The sequence below is a fragment of the Somniosus microcephalus genome, chromosome 18 (genome assembly GCF_052327205.1).
Source record: "Somniosus microcephalus isolate GS21.2 chromosome 18, FLI_Smic_1.0, whole genome shotgun sequence".
Classification (NCBI taxonomy): domain Eukaryota; kingdom Metazoa; phylum Chordata; class Chondrichthyes; order Squaliformes; family Somniosidae; genus Somniosus; species Somniosus microcephalus.
In genome coordinates, this window is record NC_141004.1 from 59,604,614 (window position 1) to 59,625,471 (window position 20,858).

The window sequence follows — 20,858 nt, forward strand, 5'->3', positions numbered from 1 at the left end:
AGCAATCCTTGTGTGCTGGGAGGAGCAGGAGTGCTTCCTCATGGTCCCCCCAAGCTCCCCCGCCATCAGCCCCACCCTCCAACCATACAAATGACCTCCCCCCCCACTCCAGGTCGGGGGTCAGAACCCCCACCCCCAGATTCGACCCCTCTGCCCCCCTCCCCCGCCGGTGTCAGTGATCGGACCCCCACCCCTCCACGGATCAGACCCACCCCGGGGTCAGGGCTCCCACCCCGGGGACAGGGCTCCCACCTACCTGTGGTTGCGACCTCTTCTCCAGCAATCCCCACCCGATTGGAATAACAACAGAAAATGCTGGAAATACTCAGCAGGCCAGGCAGCATCTGTGGAGAGAGAAACAGAGTTAATGTTTCAGGTCTGGGACCCTTCATCAGAACTGGAAAAAGCTGGAGATGTAACAGATATTAAGCAGGTGCAGAGACGGCGGGGGGTGGAGGGGTGCTTAGGAGGAATTGAAAGAACATCCTGAACTTTTGTAAGAGGTAGGGGTTAAAACTCCGCGGAGTGCAGGGAAACCCGGACATGCGGGTTTTCTGCGCTCTACCGGGCACCCCTGCTTCCGATGGGTCCAAACTAAAAATTCCAGCCAAACTCTTCAAAGAACCAGCGCAATCGGGCGGCATAATGGAACGTAATTGTTCATTTTTTTCCTTATAAAGTATCCCTTGATGTATTTAAGAGGGGTAACCTGCTGCAGCTTTATTAATACAGCTGAAAATGGTTAGGCGCCAAAAATAAGCATTTTTAATAAGAGTGTCCAGTCCGCTGCCTGTGAGTAACCTGACTTAAATTCACTGACAATGACTTAAAAAACCCCACATTGAACCATTTAATAGGGTCACTGGTATATACTAGCCATTTTCTTAGAAAATTTAATATATTTTGATATGAAAAACCTTTTAGAACGTGCCTTCTAGTGCCTGTGCACCTAAGAAAATGAGTGCAACTTGAAGAGCCTTCCCGAACCAACGCAGTCGGCAGAATCTTGCAATGTCGATCTGGGGGCCTGATTTGGGCAAATTGAATCTTGTGCTGGTATCACTAGCGTAAACGAGCGGAAACTCTATCCCGCTGCGATTTAAATCACTCTATGTTTCAATGTGTAATCGCAGGTTGTTACTGACTCTGCTGTATAATCATGTACTGACCGCACCAGCCAGTTTGGGGAAAGAGGACAAATAAATGTTTGAACATCAGTAAATATTCCATTGTTTCAATGCTTTTGTGGCCAATAATGGAAGAGAAAACAGTGCTTTCTGAACTTTGAAGTCAATAGCCACAGCTATAACACAACAGGAAAAAAAACAAAAATAGAAAATTAAAAAAAACAAAATAAAGTGAGCGAGGAAGAGGTGAACAGCAGGGGAAAAATATTACGGCAACAACAAACCGCAGTACAAGTTCATAAAAGTCGGATTGGGGCAAGATTGAACCAATAACAGTAACATGGAAAGATTATATAATTCAGGACAGGAGATCGTGTGGTGAGAATCTTGATAAGGACCAAGCGAAGGGAACCACAAATCGATGCTCTTGGTGACAAAAAAACTCACATTGGTTGCCTGGACAATTTATGAAGAAACTGTATGTTCTATTCGTATTATGTAAACGGACCAAACAGACTGTGCACAGTACCATGCAACAATGTGTATGGCTGTGGGTCCTTGCTGTGCGCAAATTGGCTGCCACGTTTCCCACATTGCAACAGTGACTACACTTCAAAAAGTACTTCATTGGCTGTAAAGCGCTTTGGGATGTGCTGAGGTCATGCAAGGCGCTATATAAATGCAAGGATTTATTTCTTATCACCTGCGGATTCCATAGGTAGGCAGTACCTTTTCCCCTAAAACACACTCAAATACAAAAGTTTGCCCCACAAATGTTTTGACATCTATACAGAATAACAATACTTTAAGGTCACCATGACTGAGTTGCTGAAAGCTCACATTATTGCAGATTATGGGCATGATCTTCCCTGGATACTTTTGCCACGATTTTGCCAGCGCTCAGAGGGCAGGTTTGGAGGCGGGTCAGAGGTTAAAGTCGTTTTGATTGACGGTGGGTTCCGCACCCGCCGTCATCCCGCCTCCACACAACCTTCCCAAGTGTTGGGTCCCCGATTTGCAAATGGACCCGACACCTAGCGGCGGGAAACAGATTAAAGGCAATTAACTGCCTATTAACAGGTACTTGTCAGCAGTTTTCAGGGTCGTTTTCAATTTTCCAGCTTCCGGGTCGGGTTTTACGACGTGCGGACAACACGCCAGGTAAGTGTGGCGTGTTGTGAGTCTGGTCTGATGTTTGTGAAAAGATGACAGCTGCAGAAGTGGTGTCAAGGATGCCTTGTTGCAGATGGTGAGTTTCAGAGTGAAGAAAATGTTGGTTACTGCATTTTTAATACATATACAGATTTCTTTAGCTTACAAGTTTTTAAATCCAACTGTATGTCCAGTGCCACCTCATTGGGAGAACCTCTCTCACCAGTGACAGATCGCTTCTGTCATCTCACCTGCAGCTGCCATCTATTCCAGCAACATCGGAGCCAATGAAACAATCAGACCTTGGTCCTCCGAACCCTTCCACAATCATCCCCAACACCAACATCACCAACCTCATCACCAACCTTCTCCGCCATCACCTGATGCTGTACTGGACACAGGGCATCAGCCCCTGATAAAATTGCTGGCCGGGAGCCAGACTTTCTTCACTTGATGCTGTAAACCCTGGCTGCCACATGATGCATCAGGTTGACACCATCCTACACCAGCACCGTAAAGCATCCCTTTAATGTCCAAGCCATTCCATGCACACACATCACTATAGTGGGGCAGGGGGTTGGGGGTGGGGTGGGGGGGAAGTTCTGACTGAACAATCACTGGAACTCAGTAAGACACTTCTCAATGTGCGCTCAGATCTGTCCAACAAGGGGCACTTTTTGAAAAAGAGATTTCACTGTATGACAACACATTATCAGAAACTTCACATTTACATTGGCTAAACCTTTCAAGTGCCCACCCTTGTGTGTTGTTAGTTGGTATGCTTGCAGTAGAATGAGGGTGAGTGTGAGGGATGGCTAATGAGATGGGGAAGTGATAAAGTAGTTAGAGAGGGTTGGGTGGAGGTGTATGGCAAGTTGGTGTCCTGGGGAGGTCTCTTCCACACTTGGAAGAGAAGAGAACCTCCCTGCATACTGTGACTCCCTCCATAAGCACATGGAGGGAGTCATTGGAGAGTCTGGGTGCAAGAGTTCACCTTTGTGCAGTGATTGTCAGTGTTTTCAGCACCTCAATGCTGTCAAACACTGAAAAATCAACTGTCAAAATAAAATTGTGCATGGTCCCTTTAAGGAAACCGGCAGATGACGCATCATCAAATGATGTCATCAGACCCGCTTTCTGTTAATTGGCCGGTAGCAGGCTTAACAAGGTCAATCAAGGAAAAATCACGTCTGCAGAGCGGAGGCAGCTGGGGTCGGGACTGGAACCCGGAAACCAGCTGACCCATCCCGACACCGATGAGAAAATCGCAGCCTCTAGGTGCAAAATCACCACCGAGGGGGGTCTTGAGCTGCAATGCCGGTTTGGCCCTCGTTTAGTGGAAGGCGCCATCTTGGTAAAGGATTTGAAGTGCAGGCTAGGAATGGCTGCCCGGAGGATCGTTAAGGGGCTGATTGCCAATTAAATTTCCTGCTAGCGCCCATTAACAAGGCTGCAGGCCATTTTGGTGTCTAGCACTTGAACTAACACCCTGTCCTAACAGTGAGCAGCTGAACAGGAGTAAACAAGTAGTTGCTGAGAATTTTGAGCGCCACTTAAAGCTATGCTCAGCTTTCGCTGTTCACTTGCTGCTGGAGGTTTGAAGAGGACTTTTGAAACACATCGGAAGACTTTCTGGGACAGTTTGTCAAAATATCACCAACATTCTAGCAATATTTAGTCTGGAAATTCACTGAGGACTTCACCTAAAAAGAGTAAGTGCTGTGCTACTCCACCTTATTGGATACATTGGAGAAAGGGTGTGCTTGGTCATGGGCATCTTGCTCGGGGTCTCCCTTGGTCTGGATGAGGAATAGGAGGAGGACATGAAGCCAGGCAGAACAGCACCAGCTGCTACAGGGGAGAGAGACAGGAGGGACACGAGGGCGAGGTGGCGCCCTTCCCTCCTGCGGGTACAGGACATCCCTCCTCCTCTGGACCTCCTCCACCGGGACCTCCAGTGCCGCGTCCGAGAACCTGTGCGCCCTCTCCCTCGGTCCCTGAGCCATCCTGAAACCTGAAACTGGCGGAACCCAAACTGAGCATCAGTGAGCAGGTTATTGGTAAGTGCCGCTTGATAGCACTGTCGACAACACTTACCATCACTTTGCTGATGATTGAGAGTAGACTGATGGGACAGTAATTGGATGGATTGGATTTGCCCTGCTTTTTGTAGACAGGACATTCCTGGGCAGTTTTCCACATTGTCGGATAGATGCCATTGTTGTAGCTGTACTGGAACAGCTTGGCTAGAGGCATGGCTAGTTCTGAAGCACAAGTCTTCAGCATGACAGCTGGGATGTTGTCGGGCTCCATAACCTTTGTTGTATCCAGTGCACTCAACTGTTTCTTGATATCCCGTGGAGTGAATCGAAAAGGCTGGAGACTGGCTTCTGTGATGGTGGGGACCTCAGGAGGAGGCTGAGATGGATCATCCACTCGGCACTTCTGGCTGAAGGTGGTTGCAAAGGCTTCAGCCTTGTTTTTTGCACTCGCGTGCTGGGCTCCGCCATCATTGAGGATGGGGATATTCATGGAGCCTCCTCCTCCCATTAGTTGTTTAATGGTCCACGACTGGATGTGGCAGGACTGCAGAGCTTTGATCTGATCCGTTGATTGTGGAATCGCTTAGCTCTGTCTATAGCATGCTGCTTCCGCTGTTTAGCATGCATGTAGTCCTGTTTTGCAACTACCCCAGGTGGGTACCTCATTTTTAGGTGCGCCTGGTGCTGCTCCTGGCATGCTCTTCTGCACTCCTTATTGAACCAGGGTTAGCATTCTGGCTTGATGGTAATGGTAGAGTGAGGGATATGCCGAGCCATGAGTTTACAGATTATGGTGGAATGCAGTTCTGCTGCTGCTGATGGTCCACAGCACCTCATAGATGCCCAGTTTTGAGCTGCTAGATCTGTTCTGAATCTATCCCATTTAGCACAGTGATGGGACAGGACATATCCAGGGATGGTGATGGAGGAGTCTTGGACAGAAGGTACGATTCTGTGTGTATGACTATGTCAGGCTGTTGCTTGACTAGTTTGTGGGACAGCTCTCCCAATTTTGGCACAAGTCCCCAGATGTTAGTGAGGAGGACTTTGCAGGGTTGACTGGGTTGGGAGTGCCGTTGTCGTGTCCGTAGCCGGCGTCGAGTTCGATGCTGGGTGGTCCGTCTGGTTTTAATCTTATTATTGTTTTTTCGTAGTGGTTTGTTACAACTGAGAGGCTTGCTAGGCCATTACAGAGGGCAGTTAAGAGTGATTCTGTCACCAGGTTGCTGGGATGTGCCCCTCTCTCCGTCTCCCACCACCAGCGTCTCTCGAGCTCCTGAAATTTCCAGAGCTGCCTCCTCTGCTGCTGTCAGAAGTGCAATGACTGGAGGGCCACCTCCAGTTCTCTGTCTCTTCCTGTTGTTAGGGCTCTCTTTTCCTGCAAGGAGGGAACAAAGAGAAGTTTGAGTGAGAGTGATGGAATGAGTGTAAGGAATGGATGGGTTACATCTGTAGAGGGTGACTATGAGGGAGTGGGGTGCCATTGCCAAATGGCCTCCTTCTGTGGTGTTACTTGCTATGATTGCATTAGGTTGAGGGCGAGTGTGAGGGGTGGTTATTCAGCTGGAGATGTGAGTATGTACATAGAGAGAGAGGGATGGGTGGACGTGCAAGGTATGTTGGTGTGAGGAATGATGTGCAGGAGTAGGCTTGGGAAGGCAGAGTGATGGGGATGTGTTGACAGGCACTTCAGGATGAGGGTGAGTGTGACATTGTACTCACATTTCCTGACCTCATGAGATCATTGAAGTGCTTCCTGCACTGGATCCAGGTCCCCCTGACCACATCCCTGCTGCTGACCTCCTCAGCAATATCCAGCCAGGCTCTCTTTGTTGCTTGTGGAGATCTCCTTTGCCTTTCAGCAGGGAAGAGGACCTCCCTGTGTGCTCTGACAACCTCCACAAGAGTATGCAGTGTAGAATCAGAGAACTGTGGTGAAGTCCTCTGCCTTTGGCTATCCATGTTTCAAAAGTTTTACCTCTCCTGTGGCCTTTCTCTCACACCTTCCACCCTCCTCTGGAAACCTTCAAGTCAGTTCAGTGCAGGGCTGCTTTAAAAATGGACGCTGGACGAGTCAGTGATGACATCATCAGGCCCGCACCGTTTAATAGGGCCAGGAAACGCACATGACTCGTTCAATTGGTGCCATTAGGTGAAAGTCGCTCTGAGCAGCGCGTTGCTTAGAACATCGCATTCCCGACGCGTTACGCCGCCCTCAAGCACCGAACGCAAAGGTTAAAACTCCGGGCCAGGAATTTCGAGGTTATTTTTTTGCTACAGTGACATCTAGTGGCTATATCTGTTATACTCATTCTCTGGATTCTGTTAATTCTATTCGTTCCATTGTACAATGTGTGAATTTGACATGCCAGTTTTTGGGGTGGGGTGTGTTCGAAAATGTTAAATTGTGTATCATTTTTTTAATTCACTTTAGGCATTATTTTCATCTGAACACAGTTTAACTTTCAAACTAATATTAACATTCAAATATTTATTTGATTGATGTGTTTTTAACAACAACTTGCATTTATATAGCACCTTTAACATAGCAAAACATCCCAAGACGCTTCACAGGAGCATTATGAAACAAAATTTGACACCGAACCACATTAGGACATATTAGGACAGATGGAGGTAGGTTTTAAGGAGCATCTTAAAGCAGGAAAGAGAGGTAGCGAGGCGGAGAGGTTTAGAGAGGGAATTCCAGAGCTTAGAGCCTTGGCAGCTGAAGGGACAGCCACCAATGGTGGAACAGTTAAAATCGGGGATACTCAAGAGGCCAGAATTAGAGGAGTGTCAATATCTCAGAGGGTTGTAGAGTTGGAGGAGATTACAGAGATAGGGAGGGGCGAGGACTTGGAGGGGTTTGAAAACAAGAATGAGAATTTTAAAATCAAGGCGCTGCTTAACCGGGAGCCAATGTAGGTCAGCGAGCACAGGGGTGATGCGTGAACTGGACTTGGTGCAAGTTAGGACACGGGCTGAGTTTTGGATGACCTTGAGTTTACGTAGGGTGGAATGTGGGAGGTCAGCCAGGAAAGTGTTGGAATAGTCAAGTCTAGAGGTAACAAAGGCATGGATGAGGGTTTCAGCAGCAGATGCGCTGAGGCAGGGGAGGAGACAGGTGATGTTACGGAGGTGGAAGTAGGCGGTCTTTGTTATGCTGCGGATATGTGGTCAGAAGCTCATCTCCGGGTCAGATATGACACCAAGGTTATGAACAGTCTGGTTCAGCTTCAGACAGTTGCCAGGGAAAGGGATGGAGTCAGTGGCTAGGGAATGGCATTTGTGGCGGGGACCAAAGACAATGGCTTCGGTCTACCCAATAGTTAGCTGGAGGAAATTTCTGCTCATCCAGTACTGGATGTTGGACAAGCAGTCTGACAATTAAGAGACAGTGGCGGGGTCAAGAGAGGTGGTAGTGAGGTAGAGCTGGGTGTCGTCAGCGTACATGTGGAAACTGACGCTGTGTTTTTGGATGATGTTACCAAGGGGAAACAAGTAGAAGAGAAATAACAGGGGACCATGGATAGATCCTTGGGGGTCACTAGAGGTAACGGTGTGGGAGCGGGAAGAGAAGCCATTGTAGCTGATTCTCTGTGTACGATTAGATAGATAAGAATGGAACCAGGCGAGTGCAGTCCCACCTAGCTGGATGACGCTGGAGAGGCGTTGGAGGAGGATGGTGTGGTCAACCCTGTCAGAGGTTGCAGACAGGTCGAGATGGATGAAGATAAGTTTACAGTCACATAGGATGTCATCTGTGACTTTGATAATAGCCGTGAAGTGGTAAAGTATGGTTGAAGTCTGAATTAGGTTCTTCAGTGATTAATTTGTTGCAATCTTCTTTCTGATTTCAGGATACTTCAGTCCCAAGAGCCTCTTGTATCAATTGAGCAGCCAAGCACCTCTCGTGACACTGGCTCTCAGGTCGGACCTAAATGCAGCACCAGGATAGGTATTAGAAAAGTATGTCTGGGCACTGTTAGATTCGAATTTTCGGAGCAAAACCAGATGGAGAGACGGAATTGCTGACAAAGTTAAAGTTTATTAGGAAACGGCCGGGAGACCTTGTGCACAAGGGAGAGGAAGGAGCCTCCTCAGACTCGCACCTAGCTCTCTAAGGAAATACAGCATACAAGCATTAATATAACTTTCAATAAGCAACGCCCACTGGTTACAAAAGTGGGCATACGCATACAGACAACGTCACTACAGTTACTCTCTTATAGGTTGGGTGATTAGTCACTCAATGTCGGGAACCGCCCTGAAGTGTTCTTTGACATTAAACATAACACCTAGTTCTTAGACATCTAGCTTCTGTGAGCAAGGTCGTTTAATTCTTGAGAAAAGCTTATTATAATAAACAATGTCAGCTTTTAGTTGCGAGCAGACATTACAAAGGGAGATAAGGCGTCTGAGGCAAAGGTAGAAATGGCCGACTCCTTATGAAGTTCAGTTTCCCTTAACTCTCAGAAAGCCAGCTGCATTAAACACTACTTCTGTAACACTGATAACAACATTTTGGAATCAGTAAAGACGGAGACCAAGAGTCTAGTAACTATGCTGTGGTCTGCTATTTCTACAGTACTTAGTTAAAAAGGGTTAATGATGGTCAAGTGTCCCATCATGCTTTGCAGCTACCTAAATACTACATGTACGGTTTTAATACATATATTTCTTAATAAGTGAAGCTAATCATCCTTTAAATATGATTTCTAGTACTGCAGCCTTCCCTACAGCTTTGGTTAATGTATTTAAAGACTAGAGGATTCAGGCTTTGGTTCACAGGCCTATTTTTGCAATCCAACAGCACCCAGGGGGAACACGGTGATAAGTAATAGGTTTGATCACATTTTTTACAATAAATATGAGATTACACTTTGATCTGATTTTGTTATTTGATGAATCCATAAGGCCTCATGAGATCTGATTGGGGTGATGAGTCATTTTTGTAAATGGGGAGAGTGATGTTTACATATGGAATGATTTGAACTGGCAGGAAGGCTAGGTAGGTACCAATTTACTCGCCGTTTTTGTCGCATCCTTGGTGGTGGAATGGGACAATGGTATTGTCAGGCCTACAATTGGGGTGCTAGCCAATTACACTGGATATCTGCCCCAAACTCGATGCACTCCAATTTCTAATGCTTGCTTGGGCCTCTCCCCAAAGGAGCCATAGAGTTCACTTAAATGTATTTATATAAGGGCCAGTGACATGGGTGTGCTGAAGTCCCGAAAGTTACACTCTCAATGCACTAGGGGTAACTGAGAACAAGATAAATGAAGTGTACCTGTTGCCAGTAACAGCTGAGAATGGCCAAAGTGAGGAATCTTTGAGCCTGATGAGTGCAGAAACTTTAACTATGGATTACCAGGGCTGGGGGGTGGTACTTAAACCTATAACCTTCTGACTCAGAGGTGGGAGTGCTACCACTGAGCCAAGCTGACACTTGTTGAGTACCCTTGAGCTCTGGGCTCCATGACGCTGAAGCCATGGGCAGCTCTCTACTCAACTTCCACTGGCAAGGCGGCCCATACCCATCTACTTCTCACTTCTCTGGCTCCATTTTGCCCTGTGCATCACCCAGTGCTGCACATTCACTGACACTATGTCCCTCCGGGTAAAAGAATACCTGATCTGGTGCTTGGGATGATAAAGTAAGTGGCATAGTGGGTGAGAGCCAGAGGGTTGTGCCTTTGTCCTCAATATCTGCTCCAGCATTATCATCATCATAGTCCACAAGGTAGAACTTCCTACTGTCCTGCCCTCCTCATTATCATCATCCTCAGCCCCCTACCCTTATCATGGATCTGGAGATATGGAGGCCACAAGCCAGGAATGGGTTAAAAAGAATCCCCTTGCGATGAAGGAGATTGAAAAGAGTGGTGGAATCTTGTGACTGTGCTGCTTCACAAGGATGCCATGGCAACTGTCTAGGCGTGGACCCACTAACCTGCTGCCTGCTCTGTCCCACCAATCTTGGCACCTCACACAGTGTCATCCCATCAGCTCCATGGCCGACTCCTCGTAGGAGGTCAGCCTGCTGATGTTAGAATGGAAATTAAGGGTTTGCTCCCTGGAAAATGTTGAATTGTTAAATTAATATTGATGCATTGTTATTAATAGTAAGCATTTTCTTCCTTCACAATTAATAGATTTGTAATTTAAAAACAAAATGATATTTGGATTTTCAACAAGCCAACCAAATTATCACTTACCCACATTACCTCAACATCCAGCCTCCCACTGCCCCAGGTCAAGAGGTATCCTACCCCTCCAGACCCAATTCCCAGAGACTCTGCACCCATCCAACTCCCCACCCTTTCACAGAGACATTCTTTTCTCCAACCCTCCCAGTTCATACTAGTACTCCTCCCTCTCACTCAGCAATTCAACCTGGCACTCTTCTCCCCCTCTCACCTGGTTAAGGTGATATTCCTCTCCCACTCTTCCCCATTCCAGCTGGTACTTTCCTTCCCCCAGAGTTCATGCTGGCACTCTCCCTCCCCATTCCTCAGTTAGAAGCTGGCACTCCCTCTCCTCATTCCTCAGTTAGAAGCTGGCACTCCCCAGAAGGGAGAGGAGGTGGGGTGGCTATGTTAATAAAGGAAGGAATCACTATAATACAGAGAAATGATATTGGGTCAAAGGAGCAGGATAGTGAAACAGTTTGGGTGGAGATAAGGAATAATAAGGGGAAAAAAACACTAGTGGGTGTAGTCTATAGGCCTCCGAACAGTTGCAACTCTGTTGGACGGAGTATTAATCAGGAAATAGTTGAGGCTTGTAATAAGGGAACAGCTATAATTATGGGGGATTTTAATTATCATATTAACTGGACAAATCAAATTGGGCAGAGCAGCCTTGAGGATGAGTTCATTGAGTGTATTAGGGATGGGTTTCTTGAGCAGTATGTAACTGAACCGACCAGGGGGCAAGCAACCTTAGATTTGGTCCTGTGTAATGAGACAGGATTAATTAAAAATGTCCTAGTAAAGGATCCCCTTGGAATGAGTGACCATAACATGGTTGGGTTCCATATTCAATTAGAGGGTGAGAAGGTTGGATCTCAAACAAGCGTGCTGAGCTTGAATAAAGGAGACTATGAAGGTATGAGAGCGGAATTAATTAGAGTGGACTGGGAAAATAGATTAAAGGGTAAGACGGTACATGATCAGTGGTGTACATTTAAGGAGTTATTTTACAACTTCCAAAAAAAATATATTCCACTGAGGAAAAAAGGGTGTAAAAGAAAAGATAGCCATCCGTGGCTAAGTAAAGTAATTAAGGATAGTACCCGGCTAAAAACAAGGGCATATAAGGTAGCCAAATCTAGTGGGAGGATGGAAGATTGGGAAGTCTTTAAAAGACAGCAAAAAATAACTAAAAGATTGATTAAGAAAGGGAAGATAGATTATGAAAGTAAATTAGCAAAAAATATAAAAACAGACAGTAAAAGTTTCTATACTTATATAAAAAGAAAAAGGGTGGCTAAAGTAAATGTTGGTCCCTTAGAGGATGGGACCGGGAAATTAATGGTGGGAAACATGGAGATGGCAAAAACACTGAACAATTATTTTGTATCAGTCTTTACAGTAGAGGACACTAAGAATATCCCAACACTGGACAAACAGGGGGCTCTAGGGGGGGAGGAACTAAATATGATTAAAATCACTAAGGAAGTGGTACTTGGTAAAATAATGGGACTCAAGGCGGATAAATCCCCTGGACCTGATGGCTTGCATCCTAGGGTCTTGAGGGAAGTAACGGTAGGGATTGTGGATGCATTGGTAATAATTTTCCAAAACTCACTGGACTCAGCAAAGGTCCCGGCAGATTGGAAAACTGCTAATGTAACACCCTTATTTAAAAAGGGTAGTAGGCAGAAGGCTGGAAACTATAGACCTGTTAGCCTAACATCTGTGGTTGGTAAAATGTTAGAGTCCATTATTAAGGAGACAGTAACAGGACATTTGGATAAACATAATTTAATAGGACAAACTCAGCATGGTTTCATGAAGGGGAAGTCATGTTTGACAAATTTGCTTGAGTTTTTTGAGGAAGTAACATACAGGGTGGATAAAGGGGAACCAGTGGACATAGTGTATTTAGACTTCCAAAAGGCATTTGACAAGGTGCCACACAAAAGATTATTGCTCAAGATAAAAAATCACAGGATTGGGGGTAATATTCTGGCGTGGGTGGAGGATTGGCTCTCTAACAGAAAGCAGAGAGTTGGGATAAATGGTTCGTTCTCAGATTGGCAACCAGTAACTAGTGGTGTTCCGCAGGGGTCAGTGCTGGGTCCCCAACTCTTTACAATCTATATTAACGATTTGGAGGAGGGGACCGAGTGTAACATATCAAAGTTTGCAGATGATACAAAGATGGGACGGAAAGTAGTGAGTGAGGAGGACATAAAAAACCTGCAAAGGGACATAGACAGGCTAAGTAAGTGGGCAGAGATTTGGCAGATGGAATACAATACTGGAAAGTGTGAGGTTATGCACTTTGGCAGGAAAAATCATAGAGCAAGTTATTATCTTAATGGCAAGAAACTGGAAAGTACTGTAGTACAAAGGGATCTGAGGGTCCTGGTGCACGAAACTCAAAAAGTTAGTATGCAGGTGCAGCAAGTGATTAAGAAGGCCAATGGAATGTTGGCTTTTATTGCTAGGGGGATGGAATATAAAAACAGGGAGGTATTGCTGCAGTTGTACAAATGTAAAAAGTCACACAACACCAGGTTATAGTCCAACAGCTTTATTTGAAATCACAAGCTTTCGGAGCGCTTCACCTGAAGAAGGAGCAGCGCTCCGAACGCTTGTGATTTCAAATAAAGCTGTTGGACTATAACCTGGTGTTGTGTGACTTTTTACATTTGTCCACCCCAGTCCAACTCCGGCATCTCCACACCATGGCAGTTGTACAAGGTATTGGTGAGACCGCACCTGGAATACTGCATACAGTTTTGGTGTCCATACTTAAGAAAAGACATACTTGCTCTCGAGTCAGTACAAAGAAGGTTCACTCGGTTAATCCCGGGGATGAGGGGGTGGTCATATGAGGAGAGGTTCAGTAGATTGGGACTCTACTCATTGGAGTTCAGAAGAATGAGAGGCGATCTTATTGAAACATATAAGATTGTGAAGGGGCTTGATCGGGTGGATGCGGTGAGGATGTTCACAATGATGGGTGAAACTAGAACTAGGGGGCATAATCTTAAAATAAGGGGCTGCTCATTCAAAACTGAGATGAGGAGAAACTTCTTCACTCAGAGGGTGGTAGGTTTGTGGAATTTGCTGCCCCAGAAAGCTGTGGAAGCTACATCATTAAATAAATTTAAAACAGAAATAGATAGTTTCCTAGAAGTAAAGGGAATTAAGGGTTACGGGGAGCGGGCAGGAAATTGGACATGAGTCTAGGTTCGGAATGGTCATGGCCCTGTGGGTAGTGCAGTGGGCCCAGGGGCCGTGTAGCCTTGTTCTGCTCCTACTGTGTTCTAATTCTGTGTTAGATTTCAGGAGATGGTTTATTCCTGTTCCTGGCTGGGGTGGAGATCGCCTTTGCAGAAGGTAAGTACTGTAGAAAATATAGGGACAGAGTGATCTCCTGGAAGAATTTCGATCGCCTAGATGGGTCGGAGAGGAATTTCCCAGATTTTTTTCTCCCAAATTGGCCATTGGCTCTTTATCTGGTTTTTCGCCTCTCCCGGGAGATCACATGGGTTCGGGTGGATGCAGAGTGATAGAAGATTTGAGGTTAGGGTCAGATCAGCCATGATCTTATTGAATGGTGGAGCAGGCTCGAGGGGCCGATTGGCCTACTCCTGCTCCTATTTCTTATGTTCTTATGTTCTTATGTTCTCCCCATTCCTCAGTCAGAAGCTGGCACTCCCCCTCCCCATTCCTCAGTCAGAAGCTGGCACTCCCCCTCCCCATTCACTCAGTTAGAAGCTGGCACTCCCCCTCCCCATTCCTCAGTCAGAAGCTGGCACTTCCCCTCCCCATTCCTCAGTTAGAAGCTGGCACTCCCCCTCCCTGTTCCTCAGTTAGAAACTGGCACTCCCCCTCCCCATTCACTCAGTTAGAAGCTGGCACTCCCCCTCCCCATTCCTCAGTCAGAAGCTGGCACTCCCCCTCCCCATTCCTCAGTTAGAAGCTGGCACTCCCCCTCCCCATTCCTCAGTTAGAAACTGGCACTCCCCCGCCCCATTCACTCAGTTAGAAGCTGGCACTCCCCCTCCCCGTTCACTCAGTTAGAAGCTGGCACTCCCCCTCCCCATTCCTCAGTTAGAAGCTGGCACTCTCCCTCCCCATTCCTCAGTTAGAAGCTGGCACTCCCCCTCCCCGTTCAATCAGTCAGAAGCTGGCACTCCCCCTCCCTGTTCAATCAGTCAGAAGCTGGCACTCTCCCTCCCCATTCACTCAGTCAGAAGCTGGCACTCCCCCTCCCCATTCACTCAGTCAGAAGCTGGCACTCCCCTTCCCCATTCTTCAGTCAGAAGCTGGCACTCTCTGTCATAAATCTCATCATCGAGAAACTACCTGTGAAATAACACTGGACAGCCAGCTGGTGGCGCCGTCCAAGGAATATAAATACTCGGGCGTTGGCCCCAGCTGGCCAGGGACATTTTGTAAGACAAGGAACTAGTGAAGTACAACTAGACCTCCATGTTCTGAAACAAGTTGATTAAAGCCTTGCTTTATGCTCAAACCAAGTGCGTCATGAGTTTTATTTCATCAATTTAATCAACTTGATATCGACTCCACACTTTGGGTGATTTCAGGAGCAGCCAGCTACGACTCGAACCATAGAAGGGAACTCAGACAAGTAATCGATCCATCATGGAGAAACTACTCAGCCCCGCCCGTCTTGACCTGGACCCGAATTCACTTACAGCTGCTAAGGTATGGAAACACTGGTATCGTACTTTCAGCAACTTCCTCCGGGTATGTGGTGAAAATGTTCCTGATAAATTAGAAATACTTGCTAATTACGTATCCCCTCATGTGTTTGATTATATCAAAGACTGTGTAGACTATGACGCCGCTATCCAAATACTACAGCAGCTATACGTCAAGTCCCTAAATGAAATTTTTTCTCGGCATCTACTGGCCACAACTCGACAACAACCCGGGGAATCACTTGACGAATTCCTTCAGAAACTTCGCAGGCTCAGCAAGGATTGTAATCTTAAAGCTGTTACAGCTGAGCAGTACCAGGAGGAGTTAATTCGTGATTCCTTTATTAATGGGATTGCGTCTCCCTTCATACGTCAGCGTCTGTTGGAGAATAAAACCCTCAAGTTACAGGCTGCCTATGACCAGGCATATTCACTGGACTTAGCAAAGAGGAATGCAGACACCTATCTTTTACCATGTGCACGGGCTACTGCTATCTCTTTTAGTGACTCTTTCAATAGGCCTCGGGCGGAAGCCCTCACGGATGACGACTCCAACCCGGCTGATGACAACCCTACCCTAGAGACCTACACTGATGACGACCCCGCCCTAGCAGCATCTTGGCAATCTGGAAGGAAGTGTTTCTTCTGTGGAGGAGCGTTCCATTATAGGAAATTTTGTCCTGCTCGTAACGTGACCTGCAATCATTGCAGCAAGAAAGGTCACTTTTCTAAGGTATGCCAGTCAAGAGCTGCTGTTAGTAAGAAAGGCCACTTTTCTAAGGTATACCGGTCGAGAGCTCCTGTTAGTTTTGCAGCTACTATCTATAAAACTGCTCCTCCCCCAAGAGCCACTACTAAGGTTACAGCTGCAATCTATATAACTGCTCCTCCCCCAAGAACCACTACTAAGGTTACAGCTGTCAAGGGTAAAACTGCCCTTCCTCCCATCACAGCTGTTTTTCCCCAAAGTTTGTCCCATGCAGCCACGAAGGTTTTGGTAAATGGACACATTTTGAGTGCACTAATCGACTCATGCAGCTCTGACAGCTTCATTAGTGAGCGGGCTGTCAGTAAGTTAAAACTGCGTATTTACCCCTCGGACAGGGAAATTGCAATGGCTCTGACAACACTGACCACCAATTCTTCCGGCTTTTGTCTTGTCAACCTTATTCTCAATGGCAGCACTTATTTCTCCACCCGGCTCGGGGTGCTCAAGAACCTATGCAGTGATGTGCTCCTGGGACAGGATTTCCAGAAACAACACAAAAGACTCACTTTCGAGTTTGGAGGGTCAAATCCGGAGCTTACTATTTCCAAAGTACCGTTTTGTGCGCTTTCGGCGGCTTCGCTCGACGAGCCCTCCTTGTTTGCCAATCTTTCCCCCCGATGTAAGCCCATAGTCACTAAATCACGACGTTTCAGCCGAGATGATCGAGCCTTTATCGAGGCAGAAATCTCTCGTCTTCTAGCTGACGGTATCATTGAGCCATGTTCAGCTTCCTGGTGGGCTCAGGTCGTCATTGTTAAAAATCCTCTGAAGCAACACAAGAAACGTCTTTGCATCGATTACTCGCAAACTATTAACCAGTATAACGACCTGGATGCCTACCCACTTCCACGCATTGATGACATGGTCAATAACCTTGCTAACTACAAGGTATTTTCAACTTTTGATTTAAAGAGCGCATATCATCAAATTCCGTTAAAGGACTCTGACAAAAAATATACGGCCTTTGAGGCCAATGGTCGGCTTTACCAGTTTTGTCGCCTTCCATTTGGGGTCACCAATGGGGTGGCCATCTTTCAACGGGCAATGGATAGCCTAGTCAAACAGGGGGACTTAACGGACACTTTTCCATATCTAGGTAATATCATCATTGCTGATCATAAACAGAAGGAGCATGATGCCAATCTCCAGAAAAAATTTTTGACGTTCTCCGTCGTTGCAACTTAACCTTAAATGAGTCCAAATCTGTGAAATCAGTACCATCAGTCAACATCCTTGGCTACTGGGTGGGCAATGGTGTCATCAAACCGGATCTGGAGTGACTTCGTCCACTTCAGGAGCTCCCTCCCCCTACGAATCTCGGCTCTCTCTTCGTCGGGCACTCGGCATGTTCGCCTATTATGCGAAATGGATACCCCACTTCTCCGACAAGATCCAGCCCCTGCTTCACACAAAGTCATTTCCATTGGAGGCAACGGCTATTTCAGCTTTCAACCTCCTCAAGCGACAACTGGAAAAAGCCACGCTTCGTTCCATTGATGAAAATCTTCCTTTCGTGGTTGAGTGCGATGCATCAGAAGCGGCGATCTCGGCTACCTTGAATCAAGGTGGTCCACCCATTGCATTTCTGTCCAGAACTTTGCAGGGTAGCGAGCTCCATTATCCTCCTGTCAAGAAGGAGGCTACGGCCATCATCGAAGCGGTACGTAAATGGAGTCATTTTCTCGCTCATCGCCATTTCACACTTATAAATGATAAGCACTCCGTGGCCTTTATGCTGGATAACCGGAAACGCACTAAGATCAAGAGTAACAAAATACAACTCTGGAGGATGGAATTGGCTGCCTTTGGATACACCATACATTATCGATCCGGCAAAGAGAATGTGGCCCCGGATACCCTCACGCGGGCATTCTGCTCTTCTATGTCAACTTCGACTCTGGCGGATCTTCATACTGACTTATGCCATCCTGGGGTTACCCGTATGTTGCACTTTTTGCGATCTAAAAATCTCCCATTTTCTACGGAAGATGTGAAAAGAACGTGCTCCTCCTGTAAAATTTGTGCGGAGTCAAAACCGCAATTCTTCCATCCGTCGGATGGCTCGCTCATACACGTTATGCAGCCTATGCAGCGACTCAGCATTGACTTTAAAGGGCCATTGCCTTCCTCAACGCGGAACACCTATTTACTGACAATGGTGGATGAATATTCACGCTTTCCCTTTGCTTTCCCCTGTCCCAATATGCTTACTTCCACAGTGATAAAATGCCTTGATCAAGTCTTTTCCCTATGCGGTACGGCCAATTTCATCCACTCTGATCGGGGTCTCTCCTTCATGTCAAGCGAACTCAAAAGTTATCTCTCCCAACAGGGAATCGCCACAAGTAAAACGACACCGTACCATCCCATTGGTAACGGATAGGTTGAGAGATACAACGCTATCATTTGGAACGCTGTTCGTCTTGCGCTGAGGTCACGCAATCTACCAGACCAGCAGTGGGAAACTATGCTCCCTGACACGTTGCTTTCAATCAGGTCTCTCCTTTCTACTTCTACCAATGTCACACCTCACGAGCGATTCTTCAGCTTCCAGCGTCGCTCCACCCATGGGACATCTCTACCATCATGGTTGGCAGCTCCTGGCCCCGTGCTGCTCCGAAGATTCGTCCGATCGTCAAAAACCGATCCTCTAGTCGACGAGGTAGAACTTAGACGTCAACCCCACGTACGCCCACGTGCGGTACCCGGATGGCCGGGAGTCCACCATTTCGCTCCGGGACCTGGCTCCCTGTCCGGCCGGTTCCGCGGACCCGACTGATGGAGGGACCCGTGGGGATGAGGCCGACACTCTGCGCTCCCCCGAGGATGATGCCCTACCTGGGTCATCAAGGGTTCTGCTGGCTGCCCTGCCGGATCCGCTCGGGGAGCCGAGCGCTCCCCGTGGGGATGGCCACCCCGGGCCAGGACGCCGGTCAATCTCCGGCTAACCAACGGGACGAAGCCAGTTCTGTGCCTGTGGGGACCCGCACCCGGAGTCACGATCTCCCCAGCCTCCTTCGGGTTGATCAGAGCAACACGGGCCCTTTCGATCCACCGGCACGGATCAAGTGGCCCAGGGACCAAGACACGGTCCGGGGAGACGTGCCTTCTGGCCATAAACAAAAATCTAAAAGACTGCGGCTATTCGTGGTCTGCCTAATCCGTTAAGGGGAAGTCATCGGACTTCCAAATCTTTTAGGCAGGAAGAATGTCATAAATCTCATCATCGAGAAACTACCTATGAAATAACACTGGACGGCCAGGTGGTGGCGCCGTCCAAGGAGTATAAATACTCGGGCATTGGCCCCAGCTTGCCAGGGACATTTTGTAAAGACAAGGAGCTAGTGAAGTACAACTAGACCTCCATGTTCTGAAACAAGTTGATTAAAGCCTTGCTTTATGCTCAAACCAAGTGCGTAGTGAGTTTTATTACATCACTCCCCCTCCCCGTTCACTCAGTTAGAAGCTGGCACTCCCCCTCCCCGTTCACTCAGTTAGAAGCTGGCACTCCCCCTCCCCGTCCACTCAGTTAGAAGCTGGCACTCCCCCTCCCCGTTCACTCAGTCAGAAGCTGGCACTCCCCCTCCCCATTCACTCAGTTAGAAGCTGGCACTCCCCCTCCCCGTTCACTCAGTTAGAAGCTGGCACTCCCCCTCCCCATTCACTCAGTTAGAAGCTGGCACTCCTGTTAAGTCCATGAATGATTGAGACACGAACTAGCAGGAGTGAAAACAAACAGATCTTTACTGGTGAAAGGCAATAACGAAACTAAACAACAGAGGCTCTCTAGCGCCTTTTATACAGGGGTGGTCACTGCCGGTACTGCAGTCTGAGACCAGTCATTCTCTTAAAGGTACATACACAACAATTCCTCCCCTTTTAGATAAACAGTACATAACATTCATTTAACAACTAAATGATAACGAATTACAATCACAATTACTGTTGCTAGATACATTGGATAAGTTTAAGCAATTATAAGTTCAGTCTTTGAGGAGGCTTCCTGATTCTATCTGGATAACGCCTCTTTGGGGTATCAGGTTCTTCTGGCAATGTTGAGTCGGAATCAATGTCGTTGTTTGGTTCCTCTGCTTCCAATATTACCGGTTCTGCGGTAGCTGCAATTGGAACGTCGATTTCATTACCAGGTGTATCAGATCGTGGTGTGGAGTTGACGTTTTCCAGTGACTCTAGAATCTGGTCAGCATGGCGTCTTACAATGCTCTCCCCAATGTCCACGGTATACATGAGAGGTCCTTGTCGTGTACAAATCGTTCCTGGTTGCCATTTCTCAGTGCGGTAGTCCCGGGCCAAAACTGGTTGACCTATCTTTTAACTCCTGGTCGGCCTTTCATTCATATTCTGAAACTGCCTGTTCTCCACATCTCTTCGGACATTTGGCTTAACCAAATCCAAGCGGCATTGTAGTCTTCGATTGAAGAACATCATGGCTGGAGTTTGGTTGGTAACCGCATGTGTCGCATTCCGGTAGGCAAACAAGAAGTTGTCCACCTTGTGTTGTAGTGGTATATCTTCATTACACATTGCCTTGATAGCCTTCTTGAATGTTTGGACAAACCACTCGGCCAATCCATTAGTGGCTGGATGATATGGGGCAGCTGTGTAATGCTTAACACCATTGTTCTTTAAGAACCTTCGGAACTCTTCAGACACAAACTGTGGTCCATTGTCAGAGCAAATCTGTTCAGGCAGCCCATTCCTGGCGAATATGGTTCGTAAAACTGTGATAGTTTTTTCCGTGGTGGTTGAGGACATTTTTATTACCTCTGGCCACTTTGAATGAGCATCCACCGCAATTAAAAACATCGAGTCCATGAAGGGACCAGCAAAATCAATG

General features: G+C 47.1%; 1 protein-coding gene across 1 annotated transcript in view; it reads right to left on the reverse strand.

Annotated features, from left to right (window-relative positions):
- The window catches only part of LOC147105309 (uncharacterized), a 42,009-nt gene extending 35,568 nt beyond the window's left edge, over positions 1 to 6,441 (reverse strand). The window contains exons 1-3 of the mRNA XM_086011550.1: positions 6,044 to 6,441; positions 4,377 to 5,699; positions 257 to 344 (exon numbers count right to left, since the gene is read on the reverse strand). Coding sequence (XP_085867676.1) covers positions 257 to 344; positions 4,377 to 4,829 — 541 coding nt within the window. The 5' untranslated portion in view covers positions 4,830 to 5,699; positions 6,044 to 6,441. The remainder of the gene's footprint in view (positions 1 to 256; positions 345 to 4,376; positions 5,700 to 6,043) is intronic.
- Between the last annotated feature and the right edge of the window lie 14,417 nt (positions 6,442 to 20,858).